The 18264-nt window shown below is 41.2% G+C and overlaps 1 protein-coding gene across 1 annotated transcript; it reads right to left on the bottom strand.

The window, feature by feature from the left end:
• Window positions 1-4311: 4311 nt before the first annotated feature.
• On the bottom strand, window positions 4312-14660 carry rnd1b (Rho family GTPase 1b). The gene is made up of 5 exons (XM_031746924.2): window positions 14413-14660; window positions 13819-13906; window positions 7795-7904; window positions 7537-7671; window positions 4312-7360 (listed from the first exon to the last, which is right to left on the bottom strand). The coding sequence occupies exons 1-5, from the start codon at window positions 14530-14532 to the stop codon at window positions 7115-7117; spliced, it is 699 nt and encodes a 232-aa protein (XP_031602784.1). The 5' UTR covers window positions 14533-14660; the 3' UTR covers window positions 4312-7114.
• Window positions 14661-18264: the final 3604 nt, after the last annotated feature.

Below are 18264 nucleotides of genomic sequence, written 5' to 3'. Positions count from 1 at the left end.
ATGAGGACTCACAGAGTGACGTCACTGAAAGTGTGTTAAAAGTGTGTTTTGTTCCAAAACTGGCCAGTAGGCGGCGAAACTGAAAGTGAGCAAAAACGCTAAACACACTTAAACACACTTTTTCATAAAATTGTGATATTTCAGGACATTCGAGATTTTTGGTTTGGGAGCATGTTGGGGGCCTCTAGAACACTTTAGAAGGCTCGGAAAAATGAGGACCTCAAAAATGTCCTCATTTTTCCGAGCGTCCTCATTTTGTGAGTGTGTTATCATAAAATTGTCCTCAGATGTCACGAAAACAAGTACACACACACACACACACACACACACACACACACACACACACACGTTTCAGTGGAACAAGTTGTGCTTTCCCAGTGTGACCAAAGGGAACATTAAACAACTGCTCACATTTGACTGAGCTGATTGGTGGTGCAACTGGGGAAGTAAGGGGTCAAGAGAGAGCTGTAAGGGAGTCAAGTTTCTGGTCACAGAGAGAGTTCAGAGTCAGGGGTCACACTAAGAGGTGTGGAAGAGCTGGAACATTGCGTTTACTGTGTGCTGAACCTGAAGGTGCACAGGGAAGATCTGTTCAGATGTCCTGTTATGTTTGTAAAATAATGATTTAAAAGGATGTGCTCATAATGAAGTCATGGCTGCAGGGAGGTGGGCACATCTGGGACAGGTCATCAGACTACCCAAAGGGTCTGTGGCTCTTAGATGTTTTGATTTGAGCTGGGCTTCAGCGAGACTTGCAAATTAAATTCAAAGCAATATGATAAATAATTGTTAAGACATTTTGTTAAAAAACACAAACATCAAGCTTACAGTGGAGGAATAAACCTCAGAAGATTAGAAGTCATTAGTCATTATGTTTGGGGAGCTATGAACATCTAAAAAATTTTGTAAGAAAAAAAAATTGATGCAGAATTATTGGAATAGATTTTTTTTCTTTAATGCCTGTAAATTAATTTTAATATTGTTTTTTTTTTCCTTTTATGACTAAAAAAAAGCCTTTTATTTTGAAAGTACATATTTCACTGCCAGATATGTTCAGATAACACATAAGAGGAAGGCTGTGTTCACATCCTGCTCCTTTCTTGAACCAAACTGGCTGAATAGGAAGTTGATGGGTTTGGATATTCTGGCCCTGCCCTGCACTGCGGCAGAGGCAGAAAATCTGGTGTCTGTGTATCTGTAAGCGAGCAAGAGAGGGGAAAGAAAGAGAGAGAGAGCCCACACTGCAGGACTCGACACCTCATCACACCTCATCAGTAATCTAAGATTCTGCACATTTCTGCACAAACAGATGGATACGCACAGTTTTTGCTGTTGTGTTCAAGCTCCTTTTTAAAATAATAACAATAATAATAACAAATGTAAAAAAAAAGTAGAAGATTGTAATCTGGCTGTGTACAAACAGGAAGTATAAAGTGACAGGTTACTTCTGGAACGTGTTCTTGTGTCTCTGAAGAGAGTTATCCAAGGACCCAGAACATGATGCTAATGTTACACAACAGCACTGAGGGCTGTCCACTTAGAGCCACATAATTCCTTTCAGATTACCCTTTCCACCCCCATCCAGACCTACAGAAAAAAGTCCTGTCAGGCATGAACACCAATTCATCATCATATACTATAAATATTAGTTCTTAATCCTATTTATTTTGCAGGTTGCACATTACCTTTGAATTTGAGTGGATTGCTATCCACCTGCACGATGCTGGTTCATCACCATAGCGTCGTTCATTTCATTCATTTCTATGTCTCTCATTTGAAAAGATGCTTCCTGTTCTTTTCTTTTTTAAGTTGCTTACCTTGTCGGTCTCTGGTGTTTTTGTTGCATCTCTGTCCCACCTTTAAGATGTTCTCCACCACCTTTATTAGTTTTTTTTTTTGTATTTATAGCCCTTTAGTTGTCAGTTCTTCTGTGTACCCTTTTTTTGTTCTTCTCTCCATGTCTAAGTTTGCCTTTATTCTTCAAATGATCATTGTTTTATGGGCTTAGTGAGGCTACCACCACTGCCAATGTATGGATGCGAGCATGAATGGTTGTTAATCTCTCTGCGTTATCTCTCTGTGTTGGACTGGTAGCTGGTTTTAGTTCCCTCAAGTTGAGCAGTTTAGAAAATGGATAGATTTTTATAGATTAGTAGTTATAGTTTTATAGATTTTTGGCTCTTCCACCACCTTTTCATTTGAACTCAAATGTCTGGTTCTCATGTTCAAGAAACACACAGGGCTCTGAAGACAAATCCCTCTGCTGCACAGAATCAGCTCTGAGGGTTAAGATTGCGCACATGCTGTTCATGGAAAATCGCAAGTTACTTCACATCATTACGTCAAAGAAAGAAATACCTTCACTATATTAGTTCACTTCCATAACATTTGAGCTACAGCTGCAATTAGCTTAATTTCCCAGCCTAGTATAACAGACGATGACACTGGCAGGAGCCTCTTTCAGCACGATAAAGCACCCTGCTATGGTAAAAACTACTTAGGACTGTTTGAAAAGACAGAATGACAAAGAGCACAAGGTGAATCTTGGTCTTCAGATTCCCCAGCTCTCAACACTTCCCACAGATGATCATTCTCCATTGAGCATTTCTCAGAATGTATTGGAAGTAGAAGTATGATCCAGAGAGCCGCCCACTGACAATCTCCAGGATTTCAAACATCTGCTGCTAACATCTTGAAGTCTGATATGTCGAGTCCTTGCCACAATGGCTTGGAGCTGTTTGGCAGCATGGCTGGTGTGTGATATGATGATGCTTCTCTTTTGAATTTAATTTCAATGTGGATTGATTTTTCACTGTTACACATCCCAGTAAAATGGTTTGTGTGAGCGCTCCCTCTCCAACTTTTGTTAATGGCAACACGATAATCCTTGGTCAAAGTGACCCACTGTTTGTGCTGGAGACAAAGAACCCCTCCATGGCCGACATTCAACTAAGTGCCAGGGTTGATCCTAAAAATGCACTGGACTGTGCCACTTCTCCTTCACCAAGCCCTCGCGGTACATACTACAGCTGAGTGGGTAACGGAACTAGCCAGATGTTGGCCTAATTTACTATGACTACCAGCGTATGTGGCCCATTTACATGTCCTCACACCCAATGTGTCTGTGTCGGCATGTGTACAATGTCGGCCTCTATTTCAGGTGTTCCAGCAATCCCCCTAGTGACAGCCCATAATTCACTTTGTTTTTAGCAACAAAAAAAAAGCCACAAGAGCTAAGCTGACCTCAGGACAGCTCAGGTTCATTTTCATGTCATTTGATGAGTTCATTTTAGAAATTCAACACCAACACAACAATGTCTTTTATTATTAGTAAAAAAAACAACAAAAGAAAAAGCCTTACCACATAATTTGGTGTGCTCCTGTTGCTCTGTGTATTCAGGAAACCATGGTTCCCATTATGGCTAGAATCCGCCTTCATATGGCAATGGGGGTCTGACTTGTTTTGCTAACAACCAGTCACCTTTCTGATAATTATTGAATCATGAAAGATATGACTACTGTCCATCACCTGACTGCACCGATGATCACCTCTACTGAATGTTTAAATGAGCTTCATTCGCTGTTTTGTTTTGGCAGTCCACATCTCCTTTGGTTCAGTCTTGCCACTCTTATCACAAACCTCTACAGATGCTCCGGGAATATTTTTTCATTAAACAGCAACTTTAGAACTTTACAGTAGGTGTAAAGCACCAAATAGATAAAGTTTATGAACATTTTGTGAGGATGGCATTGCATTTTACAGATAAGAAGAGAAAATGCGAGGGCATACGTGTTGGCTGGCTTGCTTGAGCTCATTTGAGACACGTCCATAGCTGGCAGCAACCAGATGTGGTGTGTTTGAAGACGGATGAGAGCAGATAAAAGCAGCCTTTAAAAAAAAAGAACCCCAAAAAACCAAAACAAACAAAAAACCATCACATAACTTGGTTCAATTAATTAAAATAGCATAGAATCTTTCCTTCTTCGTCCCAACTTGTTACTTATGCAGGTAAATATTTGTTATTTACATTTTTTCCACTCTCTGACAATAATTCCTGAACTGTAACTAAGATCTAAGATCAGGATTGTGGTAATGGAAAATGACAGTAATCCGCCATCATCCTGATATAAATTTACTCCATCCTTAATGAGGCAGTGACACAGAGCCTGTAAAAGGAATTATTAGCGTCGCTTGAGTGGAAAAGATAAGCACCTCACTTCCTGCAGACATGACTGGGGAGATACTGAGCAGATGTCTAGTGTAGTGTATTGTTTCATAAGCAAATGATCAAAAAAAGATGACAAGAACAGTGAATTTAGGATGCCAAACAGGGCAAGCTTTATTCAACACAGCAATAAAGAAGAAGAAAAAAAAGAGAGTCAACTTTTCAAAATAGATTTCAAACAAATGTACATGTCAATCAAAAAACAAAACAGACAAAAAAAGCAAAATAGCTACCAAATAAATAAATCACATCAGCAACAATACTTCCATCAGACACCCTCGAAGATGCTGTACAATGACTATAAAACAAGAGACGGTATGTACAATCATACAACTTTAATAGGACATGCTTAGGAGTTTGACTGCACCATTTTTACCACACACTGACTACAACACAAAGGCTGCATATTAACTGACATGGTCATTGAGCCGCCCATGTAAACCATCATCAGAAGGCCTGGCAGAGAAAAACCCAGAGAAAAATATCAAGATTTTTTTTTTTTTTAAATTTGTTATTTTGTTTTTTTTTTTTAAACACGCAGTAAATGCTTAAACGATGCAGTAATAATGGATGTGGGGATGTCTGCTTGTGAGCTAACCCTATCTGTCCACACAACCAACCCAAGAGCCAGTCTCTGTGTTTCTGAGCTGAATTGTTGCTAGGCAATGCTGAGGAATTTGGTGTGTGACCATGAACTGGAAGCCTTTGTGCAAATCACCACTTTAAGTTCCTCCAACTACCAGGGGCAGTCCACAGCTCCGTACAGACACAGCAGCCATTTCAGAAAAATCTCAAAAACAACACGGCGACTCACATCATGCCATTAAATACATAAAAATATACACACACGCACACGCGCGCACACACACAAAGAATGGAAAAATAGCTTTCTTTGGACAGGGCCAGCCTGTGCAGTTTGATCACTTGTTCTCCTTAGTCCCACGTTACACCCCCCCCCCCACACACACTAGCCCTTGATGAATAATTGCTAGACTTTAATGTATAGTTCCAATTTGAGAAAACAAATACAACAATTCATTTGAGGCATACTGCCTCAATACTTTTTATTATGATTATGTTGAGCTGACAGCAACAACTCAAATAGCATGTTGTTCCTTCTTGTTTGGAATACTCTGATCTAGTTCATAGCACAAACGCTGTCCTTGGTTTTCTATATACCGGTCACTACTTACACAGGGGGAAGGAGGGGCCCTATCAGCAGCCTTTTGTACAGCGGAGATTGTTTCAATCTCTAACATGTCGATCCATGGAGCACTTATAGCATGACAGTAATCACAAAGCTGCGTTGTTATTGCCACGCAGGTTACTTTTGCATCACAAAGCACTTAAATCGTTATTGCTTTATGGTTAGAAGCACGGAGATCAATGCTGCGCACACACACATAACCATGAAGCCTAAGATTTAAGCTCAGAAAAGCGTCTGATTTTTCCCTTTGTTTTTTTTTTTTTGGCAATGTAACCTACAGTAAGTGCTGCTTATTGGATGTGAACAGATTTTACAAGTGTGTGAAAAACAAAAATCAGTCATTTTGGAAGAATTGAATCAGGTTGAGGGGTGCTACATTGCATTGATGCAAATGTGAGGAATCCACAGGCATATTACAGTAATTACAGTATTCAAAAATCTCATTGACTTCTGGGAACTCAATATGAAAGGCATTTTTTTTTTCAAAACTGCATACCATTTGAGAATTGTTGAAAAACTGTCAACAATGCAATGCTACAAATTTTTTTCTGAAGAGTGTCTGAAAATACAAACCATTTCCGGTCAGTCTGACTTCCATGTAGGAGTGATCTTATTCTTTTTAGATATGCCTCCTAACGCTTTAACTCGTATCGATAACCAGCCACGGTTCCATAAACAACAGGCTAAGCTAAGCTAAGCTCAACATTGAACCGACTGTGGTTAAGCTCCTGGTCACCACAAGAGCAATTAAATGTGTCTATCCCACCAGACTCCAGCAGTGATAAAAGACACCCTGGAAGTCCGGCTAAACTTCTGCTTATATTTTGTGTCCTTTCCGCATTTCTGCAGTCGTTTTGTTTACACGGAGCCTCTTCAGCATCTTCCAGTTATTCCACTGAAAGCTTGCAGAGCAACACTGTCCAGAGCTACACAGCCATGCATCAAGAATCCGTGCAGGCTGACGTAGTCTAGACTGCTGTAAGCACAGCAGCCTGTGCTCACCGCTCTCATCCCTGCTGTCATCACCGCTGAGACAATAAGAACATCTCTCTATGTAATAGCTCTCACGGTTTGTCCCATTGCTCCCTGTACATCTATTCTATGTACTTCCAGTAAATGGGGAAACCAGTGACACGCCATTTCACACCTCACACACCTTACTAAGAGGGATGTACAGGATTTTGCTATTTCCTGATGGTTTCATGCTAGATTTATTTTTTGAGTTAAAAAAAATATCCACTGAATTTTCCGAGAGGCATTTACATCACAAGATTAAACGTCACACGTTGCACATTTCCATTTCGGACAAAATCAACATGTGCCTATAGATAGTAAAATAGACAGATGTAACACCATTGTAGTTGCATACTGTTCACAGGTGATAATAAAATGGTAGCTTGGTGATCAAACCTCGACTGATATTGTTTGTTTGAAAGCAAACACAAAAAAACAAAACAAAAAATAAACAGTGGAAAAGGATGGAGGTGCACTAAAAGGTTCAGGAGCAAGTGGACAGCGAGGTGTCCACCTCTTCTGAGTGGTGTTTGGTTTCTTGGGGGGGTGAGGGAAGGATTCAGCAGGTAACCCTGATAAAACCATCGTGCCCACCCCCCCTTCCCCGAGACCAAAGAGGCAGGGGATCTGGGTTTAATGTGAGGACTGTAACCCAAGAGGTCTCCACTCACATTACCGAGCAGCTCTTGGCCTTCTCCTTCTTGAAGGTGGTGGAGATCAAATCTGACTTGCTGGGCAGGTGGAGAAGTCTTTTGGAGAGGCGTCGGGTGGGGCTGGGCTTTGGGAGAGGCTGCAGCTTGTTGATGCAGGCCATTGCAGCGGTGCGGAATACGCTGTGAATGCTCTTCTCCGAGGTGAACGCCGAGCACTCGAGATAAGCCTCTGCACCCAGCTGCTTAGCCATAGCAGAACCCTGCAATAAATGAAGCAATAACCGATACTGTTCATGATATTCTTCAATGATACAGTTTAATTTTTTCCTGTGATGTAGTGTGGAGACAAGTCCTTTTGGTGGCGGGGTGTTACAGGAAGGCCATATGTGTAAAAATCTGCCAACACATGGATCTTCGTTTGTTTCTTTTGTCTCACCTGTTCATAGGTGATTGGAGTCTGCTTCTGATTGGACAGCTCCATCAGTGTGCAGACATCTGTGCGAAGGTCAGTCTTACAGCCGATGAGTAAAATACGTGTGCTTGGACAGAAGTCCAGAATTTCAGTTTTCCACTGTGGACCCAAAAAGGTGATCAGTTGGTGTACGGTGATAAATCATCTGTTAATACACTTTGGAATCGCAGTAGGCTACAAGAGAGAATAGGACTTTGAAGTAAAGTGAACTAAAGTCATTACCTTCTTCAGACTGCTGTCCACAGTATCTGGGCGGCTGATGTCAAAACACAGCAAAACTGCATCTGAGTCGCTGTAGCACAGGGGCCTCACATTATCATAGTACGGAGAACCTTACAGGAGAGAGGAGAGCAATGTTAATGCTTGTAACAAACTATGGAAATTCCATAAAAACATTTCCTAGAACTTTTGGATGCTCAGAAATATTTTTTAATCATGTTTTTTTAAGAGGAAACTTCCAGTTTTGCTGCTCTTTAACCAGGTCTAGTCTTCTTTAATATGCCAGGTCAATTAATAGTAACTTCATTAACTTCATGTTGCTGGTGTGTGTGACAAAAGAGGACTCCTGCATAGCCACAATTTTTAAATACTGACAAAGATCCTCGGTGTTTTTTTTTTCGTGTTCAGTGTGAATGAATTTGCTGTACAGGTTATTTAACATCTGATGGTACAGAAAACTGTAGGAAAGGTATGTTTCTTAAATTTACAGTTTACATATTACTTGTTAATGCAATTATAACTAATATCTTGCACAATCTCAGTCTTACTTTTTGCTCTTCTTTAATGTAACCTCATTTTTATTTAATTTTCATTGTTTTTTTAAAAATCACTATTATACAAAATTTATACATATAACAGTATATACATCTGTGGCAATTTACCTTTGTTGTTAATTGTAGGCTGTGCCATTTTTATTCTTTATCCTGCTGCTGTGACACAATAATTTCCCTTGTGGGATCAATTAAATATCCATCTTAAATGTGCAATGCTTCAGGCTACGTTTGTAATATAAGGTATGTATACATTCCAAGTTTAGAGCATTTTTTTTCCTTTTTAATTTAGGCCAGTTCCAAGAGCTGGGAGAACAGGAAGTTGGTAAAAAAAAAAAAAAGATTGAGAAGGAGAGGAAGAGCAAGAGAAATCATCTGCTTAAGTTAGTTGTACACAGCATCACTTCCTCCCGCTGAGCTCCGCTCTGCTTTGCTGTCACTAAAACTGCTACTTTTGCTGCTCCTATATTCTTGGCTGGCATTTTAGAAGTGAAGATGACAATCGAGCACTAAATCCTCATTGATCTTCTCTTGCAGTAGATTACGCAAGTGGAACGGCAGGGCTCGGGGCAGGCAGACGCTCCCTCTCATGCTCAGAATCCTTAAGTAAGCCACCCACCCCCCAAAAAATCCTCTGCTCGGCAAGCAATACCTCCAGTCCCTCTGTTACCACAGCAACAGCCTTGGAATCCACCATCTATATCAGGCATTCCTCCTGGCTCTCTGTAAAGGCTCGCCTTAACTGCCACTCAATCATTTTACACCACTAGCGGCCCACCCACTTACTGCTGGGGACATTCCTCTTCTCTGCGACAGAGTTGGGGACCACAGACATACGCCCATCACACAAAAAGATTCACACGCGCCGGAACCACAAGCGCTAACACACACGCACACTTTTTAAATTCGGATGCATGCAAAGGTGAATCCGGTCCCTTATCAGATGAAACAGAAGAGGGGCTGCTCAATGGGATTAACATGTTTACTTTAGTCTCTGTGTGAATCCCAAAAGGGATTCAGCATTCCTTTTATAGCTACAGATAACACAAGCAGTCTGTGTAATAACTCATTAGATATTGCACAACCGTCCTAATTGATTTACGGTGCAGAAACAATGCAGCAGAAGAAAACATATGAAAAAGCACACGAAACACGGATGCGTGCATGTATGTGTACACAAAAACGGATATGTGCTTATGAATACTTAATGATTTTCCACATTATCAAAGGGTAAAACTGAATTTGCCAGCTGCCGGGTGCCGTGAGTGGAATAATGACAAGCTGTGATGAAATTCCTCAGGACTCAATGTCCTGAAGAAAGTAAACACTGTTGCAAAAGAACAAAGGAACATGCTTGTGTTACAGCTCCATTTCTTTGCCTTTGGAAATAAAAATGACTTTTTTCTATGCTTGAGTAAAAACAAGAAAAAGAAAAGAATGGAGACAATTTGATTAAATTATTTACAGATGTCATACATATAAGAACACAGAAAACACCATCGCTTTTATACCACATACACCTAATTGTAGCAGAAAAGCCACAAACACAACTTAGTGTTTGAAGAATTTGAGACATATGTCATGTCACACGTGTTAAAAATCACACATCTTAAAGTCAGAAGGATTAGACCCACTAATATTACTAGTTTCTGTGTTAGTCTGTGTGCCACGTCACATACGTGAGGTATATAAAGGGAAAGCCAGAGGTCGGGTGCTCCAGAAATCTTCTCAATCTCCTGTGAGGGGTTATCACAGAGCCAGCAAACAAGATGTGATTCTGCATTAAATGGCCACTGATCTAAATGCAACAATCAATGGAAGGCTACACCAGAGGTCCGAGAGCCTCTGCTTTTAACGCTGACAAATCAATTAGCCTGCCAAGATGGAAGGGGGGACGCAAAGGACATCTTAGCCTCTAGGATGCCCCCCCTTTCTTTCTTTTTTTTGGTTACTATTGTCCTCACATATAAATAAAATTTCTATTTGTTGTGTTGGACAAATGATGCAAAAATCAGCAAACATACTGTACTTACAACAACATACAGCACCTCAATATTAGTATTCAACCCCCCCCCCGTAACATGTTACTCGGCATAGGCGCAGCCTCGGCAGCACTTTCCTTACACGCCAGGGCCTAGTTTCTAATCTTGGAAGAAATAGCTGTTACTATTGTGGCAAGAAAAAGCCACAGGAAAAAGAAGAGGGGGAGCCAAAGTATACCCTACTGAGCCATATCACAAAGAGACCTCCTCTGCCATTAATCCCTCACCCCCTGCAGTGTAATATCACAGGTTACTGCTATCTGTCTCTTTCACTCTCTTCCTTTCCTCTCTCCATTGCAGCAAACCACACAATGGTTTGGGAAGCCAGATCAATGCTCAAGCAGCGCCTATAAGCATGGCCCAAATTATGGCTTTCCTCCTTGCATGCCTCTATACAACAGATGGAGAGTTTCTGAGGCATAAAACACGGAGAGTGAGGCTGACTAACTGGGGAATGGCAGAAAAGAAAAAGGAGCATAACCAAATTCTTGTGGCTGAGCTGAACTTCATCCGTCTTGATGGTGCGGTGCCCAGATCTGAGTGTTTGAGGTGGAGATTGGGCCAAAGTGGATGTAGGCTTCACAGGGCTGAAGACGGAGGCCCTTGTGTTGAAGGCTACAGGTGGGGGAGGGGAGGATCGGCTTTGTGTTTCCACGAGCGAGAGTATAACTGTGTGTCTGTGGATGTGTGCTAAAATCGAATGAGTGACATAGCCTGTTTTCATCATTAGCACTCCTCCTCTCACTACGAAAATGCGGAGGTCAGACAGATTAATGATCCAGTGATGGGATGACTCACAGATATGGGGACGAGAGGAGCCCTGCGCCTCCACCCACACTCAGCCGACTGGGAGCTGTGGTGCTGCCGCAGCTGAGGACTACGGACTTCACAGCACGCTCCAAAAAACATATTACATTGCGTCAAGCAGTTGTTCCCTGGTTTCACATAAGCCAGTCAGAATTAGTGCTGAAGCCCCCTGCAGGGTGAAGGAGGTGCTTTTTTCCTGAGCATTATATGATCTGCTAACAAGCTTTACTTTGACATCATCATAGTTGATGACACTGGATTAAGAAAATTAAGTCCAGCATCAAAGAGTTTGATTTAAAAACCCTGAAATGTTGATTTGGATAAAATAAGGCAGGAAACATTTGAGAATATAGCCTGTTTTTCTCAGCTAGTGTAAACTGATTGTTGGACAACAGTCCATGAAACATTTAGCAAAGCTAAACACTACTAATAAAAAATTAGATCACTGATGAATCAATGATGGAAAAAGATGGAGGAATTAAACTGTACCTGCTTACAATCCTAAAAAAAGCACCTAAGTTTTACAAACTGAGTGCCCATTAGAAAAATCACATGACATATGGTCATCAACATGACAATTAAATATTAAAAATGCCCCCTTTTACAGTCCAGCAGAGTGTTTCATCAGCTTAAATGGACATTGGATTCATTCCAAGTCAGTCTTATGTATACATCATACAATAAGTGATTATATACACACACAGTACGATCTTGAACTTCAAGGCTTCGTCAGCAACATCATTAAACCTGAAATAAATTACACACCAACATCATAATGGGATTTATTTTTCACTATCCGTGCGCTACGCCGGACAGTGCTCACCTTCCCTTCTTTCCCCTTTTCCCCAGCATTCCTGATCAGATAAGCCTGGTTAAAACTGGTGGATTGATTTTAGACTGTAAATCCATATTGGAGCTGAGAGAAGGAGCCGCCTGCCATGTGGAGCCAGTGATGAGGTCAGTGCAATCAATGAAGGGGAGCTGGGATAATGAGGAGACCGTCTCAGTGTGGTGTGGGCCAGGGCGGCACAAACTCCACGCAATTAGAGCAAATTACGGCACAGGAGAAGAAACTGTGCGGTGTGGCTAACAAATACCCCTTTCTGCCTGTCACCCATCACCACGAGCCTGACAGCAGATACCTATGATAAAAGAGTCATCTATAAAAGATGAGGGGGAAGGGGACCACATGCGGTTTCCTCTGAGAGTGTGAGGGACAGGTCTTTTAAATCAAATCTATTGTGAATAAAAATAGATTTTATTTTTGTGGCCCACTTTCAAATAGTCTGCTATGCATGTGCATATTGTACTCTATTGTACTTGGTATTGAATTGTGCCATAGGTGTTTGCTAGAGGGCAAGGAGTGGCAATCTATGCAGATTAGCCTGAAAGTAGCAAAGAGGGAGCAACAAAGGGAACGCTCAAGTGAAAGAAAGAAAGAGCCACAAACTCACTGGGTCAGTCAGAAGAGGTTGCCCAGCAGTCCCATTCACAGTCTTAATCCCTTGCATCATGCTGTTTGAGTGGCTGACCTGGAGCAGCATATGGAGGGGGAATGCAGGTCACTAGAGTTTTTTGAGCTCCCTCCTATCTGTCTGCTCCAGAAAAACTGTCCTGCTCAACAGGATGTAGCTCTGTGTGCCCATCATCCCTCGGCACCAGGCCCACTCCTGCTGGCCAGACCAAAGGTCCACAGTCTGGGATTAAAAAATGGGATTTGGTCTGGGGAGGGAATTACACTCACTTTTCTCCTCATTTTGCCGCTTTGTGATAATGGGAGGGGGAAAAAAATATGAGAGCACAGTAAATACTGCATCATCTCATACAAATGGGTCTGTTATATAAAGGATCTGTTGTACAGACACACGTGTGCACAAAAAAAGGAAAAATGAATAATTAAACACACTCTTGTACTGCCAGTGTGACCTAGTCAGGCTGCAGCACGAGTGTGGACGGAGAGGAATGTGGCCTGGCCAGAGAAACTATTGTGCAGCGAGCATGAAGGGAATCAAACAGGTGCTGCAGACCCGTGCTCGCAGTATTCAGGTCAACACGCCGAACAGCAGATTTCCCGGGAGATCGACAATGACACATTGACCCTCTTTTTCACGCTTAGTGTAAATGAACACATGATGCACGGAGTCAGCATTAAAAACAAGTGAGGCGGAATAATCAGTCTTTTCTGCCCAGTTTTTCCACTGCAACACACTTGGCACAAAAATCCACTTGTAGGTCTGCAGAGTCCTTTACATCCAGACACATCCAAAAAAGGGGGACACTTCATATCGGAGGAAATTTAATTTGTAGTAAATGGGAGATTTGAAAGAGTATATAGTTCAACAAGTACACATCCCGTGTACCTCTGCATCAACAGGGGGGGAAATAGACTATAAGGCCCTTCCCTAAGTCTTTACCAATGTTTAACAACACTTCAATGTTCCATTTTCTTGCTCCAAAATAAAAAATGTCATGAAGAAAATTAATAACTGGGAAGAAATACAGAGAGTGGTCCTTTCAGCAAAAACAAACACTCATTACATTCACGGGGCATTGCTAAATCCTCTTCAGTGCGGCAAGCAGAACTGCAGAGCACACACCACATGCACACGGAAAAGGTGATCGGTTACCTGAAGTGTCCCACAGACTGAGCTCCACTCGCTGCTCTTCCAGTTCCAGACAGGCTGTGTAGTTTTCAAATACCGTGGGCACGTAGGTCTGGGGAGCAATTAGCAACACGGTGCCGTTAGTGGGGAGTTGTCAGGCAGCTACAGGTAATGGAAGTTAACTAATCAGTGCTATACATAAAACACACGCACTGACCAATAAAACAGTAAGACAAATCTATATCTCTTCTCAATTTGACAGAATTTCGGATCAATTAATCACTTTAATCGCTGCAGCTGCAGGAGATATTCAACGCAGGCCACTATGAAAGGAAACCACCAGCTAAGAATGCGCAGAGAACATAATTCCACTGACCACATGATAAAACAATAATGCTACTGATAACATAAAGGTCAGTAAATAGGAAATAAACAAAAAAGCAAGTAATTTTAGGAAATGCGCAAGCAATATGTCACTATCCGCAACAGACGCACTGTTTTCTCCGTGCCGTTTCCAAATCATTTAAAGAAAACCCAACACCGCGATTGTCAAGAGAACACAGGGCAGACTTTTCTGCTCATATATTTTACTTCAACACGAGTCACATTTTTGCATACCTCTGGATAACAATCCTTCGCCAGGACTTGCAACATCGCCGTTTTTCCGCATTGAACGTCTCCCACAAGAACCAGTTTACATCTCACCACCAGCGGTTGTGTATTTCTCCTTTCCTTCATGATCCCCACAATGCTCCAGAGGATTTATTTAGCAGAAAATGGAAAAGACAAACAGCAGAACAGCCCAGCAATTGTTGTCCCAGCTTGACTGAGAAACCCGGTGGCTCGCTCTCGAAGGATGCCCGCAGTTGATCTGATTGAATTTGCCACTGCGGCGCTTTATACAGGCAAGCAGCAGCCAATAGGAGCGTAACATTCCACAGGCTCCCTTTACTGCACTCGGTGATGCTCTCAAGTTATTCTGTCTGGGAGGATGTGACAGCGGATATCTCGAAATACTTCCAAGATCATTGTGAAAGAAAGAAAGTGTAATAGATTTAGACGCATTTGTCCACGAGTAGGACTAAAAATGTGTCATCTCCCTGTGCAATCATCTGTTTACATAGTTTTATTCTTTAACATAATAGATTAAAGAACAATGTAATCTGCAGCCACCCCCTGCAGACTGTTGTTTTGTCACCTGTGTGTCTTGTGACAAACTGACTGATTAAATTGACTCGACTGGCTGAGAACAATGGGGCTCTCCCTGCTAATTAGTTTATTTTAATTTGCACTTCAGTCAAGTCACATTTATTTAGCAAACACGTCTCCTTCGGCTTTTTTTTTTAAATTAAAAATGTATTTAAAAAATAATATTTTTAAAAAATAAATAATCATGTCTCCCCCCTTTGTGGGGGGACTGACTGATAGATGGGAATGGCGCAACGTTTGAGTGATTGTTTACCGATCAAAAGTCTGACCTTTGTCTGTGTGGTTACTCAGTAATGCCATCATGTTGACATGCGGTGGGACGGTGTGAGGCCCCCCTGAGGTGACCATCTATCGGCTTCCCACAGGGTCAAGTCAGAGGCCTGTTCTCTCAAAGCCCTGGAAACACGCAAAAGCTGACTTTCACACCCTGGAGGTTATTACTGTATGGAAACAGCGCCTCGTTGTTAGGAGAGGGGAAATTAAAAGATAAAAGTCAATTAACTTCCCTCTTCTTTGTCTGGCGACCTCCTGGCTAATTTACTTACTGTTGCCAATCACAGCTCTTGCAGTTTTGACCCAGTGGGTCAAAGCAATTTGCCTTTGTTCACAAACAGCTCATATCATTCATCCGCCGTGCTGCCTTGTCTTTTACAGCCTAATGTGTCTCGCTGCCATCACACGTAACGTTGTTAATAAAGGATGTGACTGCAGGGGAAATGTTCTATAATGCTGTTAGCCTTTCATTCCCACCGTTGATCACATCTGGCCAGGTAGTACTTTCTATTTGGTTTGTGAGGTTTGGTCAAATAAATTGAAGTTTTAGTGTTTTTAGTGTTTGAAGGGTTAAAGAAAAATCTATCTAAAAATCTTGTATTGCTTAGATAACAGGAGAAGCTATGAAATCAGGCTAAAGGAAGGCAGGGGTGAGAATAACTGTGAGGGAGAGTAATAAACTTGTATGCCATGATAAAATGCATGTGTTAGACTAATCCTTTTATGTGGGACAGAGTTCAATGCTTTTCAGCATCCAACAACACAACAACTCTAGTAGAAACAATGTAAAACCTCAAAGCTTCATACAGAACTTAAGACTAGAACAATATCAATACACATATATAGTTGTAGAATTGTTGCATTTTAAATATTTAATTACATGTCAGTTAAAAAAAATACTTCTGCCGATCGGTAAAGTAAATAAGATACAGTGATGCAGAAAGTATGAAAAAGAAAAGTTGCAGGTTACGAACTCTCTCTAACCCTTCTAAACTAACTGCAGCATGACGTCTGTGTAATCACCACAGATGCCCTCTGATGGGACAGAGACAGGTGGCTGTGAATAATCATCAGGCATAAAGTGACACCTTCCAATATGGCTGATACAAGGAGATGAGGAGTAGAGGTAGGAGGAGGCTGACTGCAGGAAGCATTGACACTTTAGGCTATCACACCTTGATATATTGGGTGACAGTGTTGGTAGCTAAATCAACAGACCGAGAGTGGTGGCAGTCTACAAATAGCCCCAGAAAAACAAACAAAAGATGAGTCAAGATTCTGATTTTATTTATTTATTTATTTTTCTGCCACAAATTCGTCATCAGATGGAGCTGTAACCCTGGAGGTCTGGCATAAATTTAACATGTGATACGTCAAATTAACACACTTTAAGCATCATTTTGCATTTTTTTGAGTCTCTCTGTAAATAGGCACAGATTCAATCAAAAATGGAAGTTATATAAATCTGTTATAACTATAACGTTATATAAAGAGTACTGTACGCAGTACTGCAGAGAGCAATGGTTCTCCAGGTTTTCCTGCTTTGCTTTTTCATTTATTTTCAGTCCAGTCCTTTTACCTGGCTGTTTTTTTCTTGTTTGTTTGTTTGTTAAGCCACCTAACAGTGATCTGTGCATCATTTGAATATAAAAGTCACCTAAATCAAGGGATTAACCAATCCTGTGTCTAAACATAACAAAATATTTAGCAAAGAACCAATTTGAAATCGTATTTTTAGCCACTTTGTTACTAGCAGCCTGTACAAAAATACATTAAAAAAACAATCCATAGCAGATGAACACTACTTGAAAGTCATGTTCTTAATAAATAAGAAAAAAATCCAGCAAGGAGATGACACCGGGCCTGATGATCCATACATTGCTTAATGAAGCCTCATAACGAATGGCTGCAGTGGAAGGGTGGCTGTCAAGAAGTTAATCTTAAGGAAGGGAATCAGAGAGAAAAGGCAAATTACACAAGAACAGAGCCCAAAATCAGTGGCAGCAGGTCAAGGTTGTCAACATGCAATACCATCTGAAAAGAGTGTGACTGGCAAAAGCCCAAACACACTGCCAGTTAACTAAATGCAAACCTGGAAAGAAAAACATCCAACAGCACATTTTCACTCTGGAGCCTCCCCAGAGTCTGGACCTCAATATTGATGCAGTGTGGAATCATTATAGAAGAGAATGGAATCAAAGGCTGGAGAACTTTTCCCGAAGATGTCTTCAAGAAATGACAAGGAAGCTTGCCTACAAGACCAATCAAGCTGTATTAAAGAATAAAGATGTCCACACTAAACATTGACTTTCATTCTCACTAGAATAAAAAAAAGTCTGTTTTTGCCTTATAGACTGTTTCCATGTATGTTTACATATACACTGAACCTATTTCCCAGTTTTTGCTAGTAAAATAGAAAGAAATGAGGGGTGGCTCAAGACATTTCCAGGGTACTGTAAGCCCTGGACCAATGGTAAAAGATGATCATGTTCCAAATAACATGTATATGAACAATATTAGCAGATTTGTTTCTAACTCTAATCCTCTGTTAGCCCTGCTATGTTAACCCTGGTGAACTGTCCAGGGTGTAGGCTAGCTGGGAAAGGCTCCAGCCTCCCTAGTGACCCTTAATTGAATAATACAATAATATATTGCTTACATAGGAAATAATGAACAAAACGAGTGGCTTATTAGTACTTATATAAATGATGATGGTAGATTGTTTTTCTGTGAATGATGCAAAAGTATGTGTGGGTTGATTATAGAGATCTGGAATATGTTGTTAAATTTGTTATGACCCCTCCCACCCCTTCTTACTATGCTAAACATGGGTGTCTCATCCAAGGTACAACTGCGGGCAGAAACTTTCTTATATAGTAGTCTTCATCCTGCTCATGAAGATTTCCACAAGATTTTTCTTCCTCACATCCATCTGCAATTAGTCCAGTAGTGTGGTTGGGCAGTGCTATGGTGTGGCTGGAGGACAGA

Source organism: Oreochromis aureus, linkage group 20, assembly GCF_013358895.1.
Source record: "Oreochromis aureus strain Israel breed Guangdong linkage group 20, ZZ_aureus, whole genome shotgun sequence".
NCBI lineage: Eukaryota > Metazoa > Chordata > Actinopteri > Cichliformes > Cichlidae > Oreochromis > Oreochromis aureus.
This window is presented reverse-complemented; position numbering and strand designations above follow the sequence as displayed.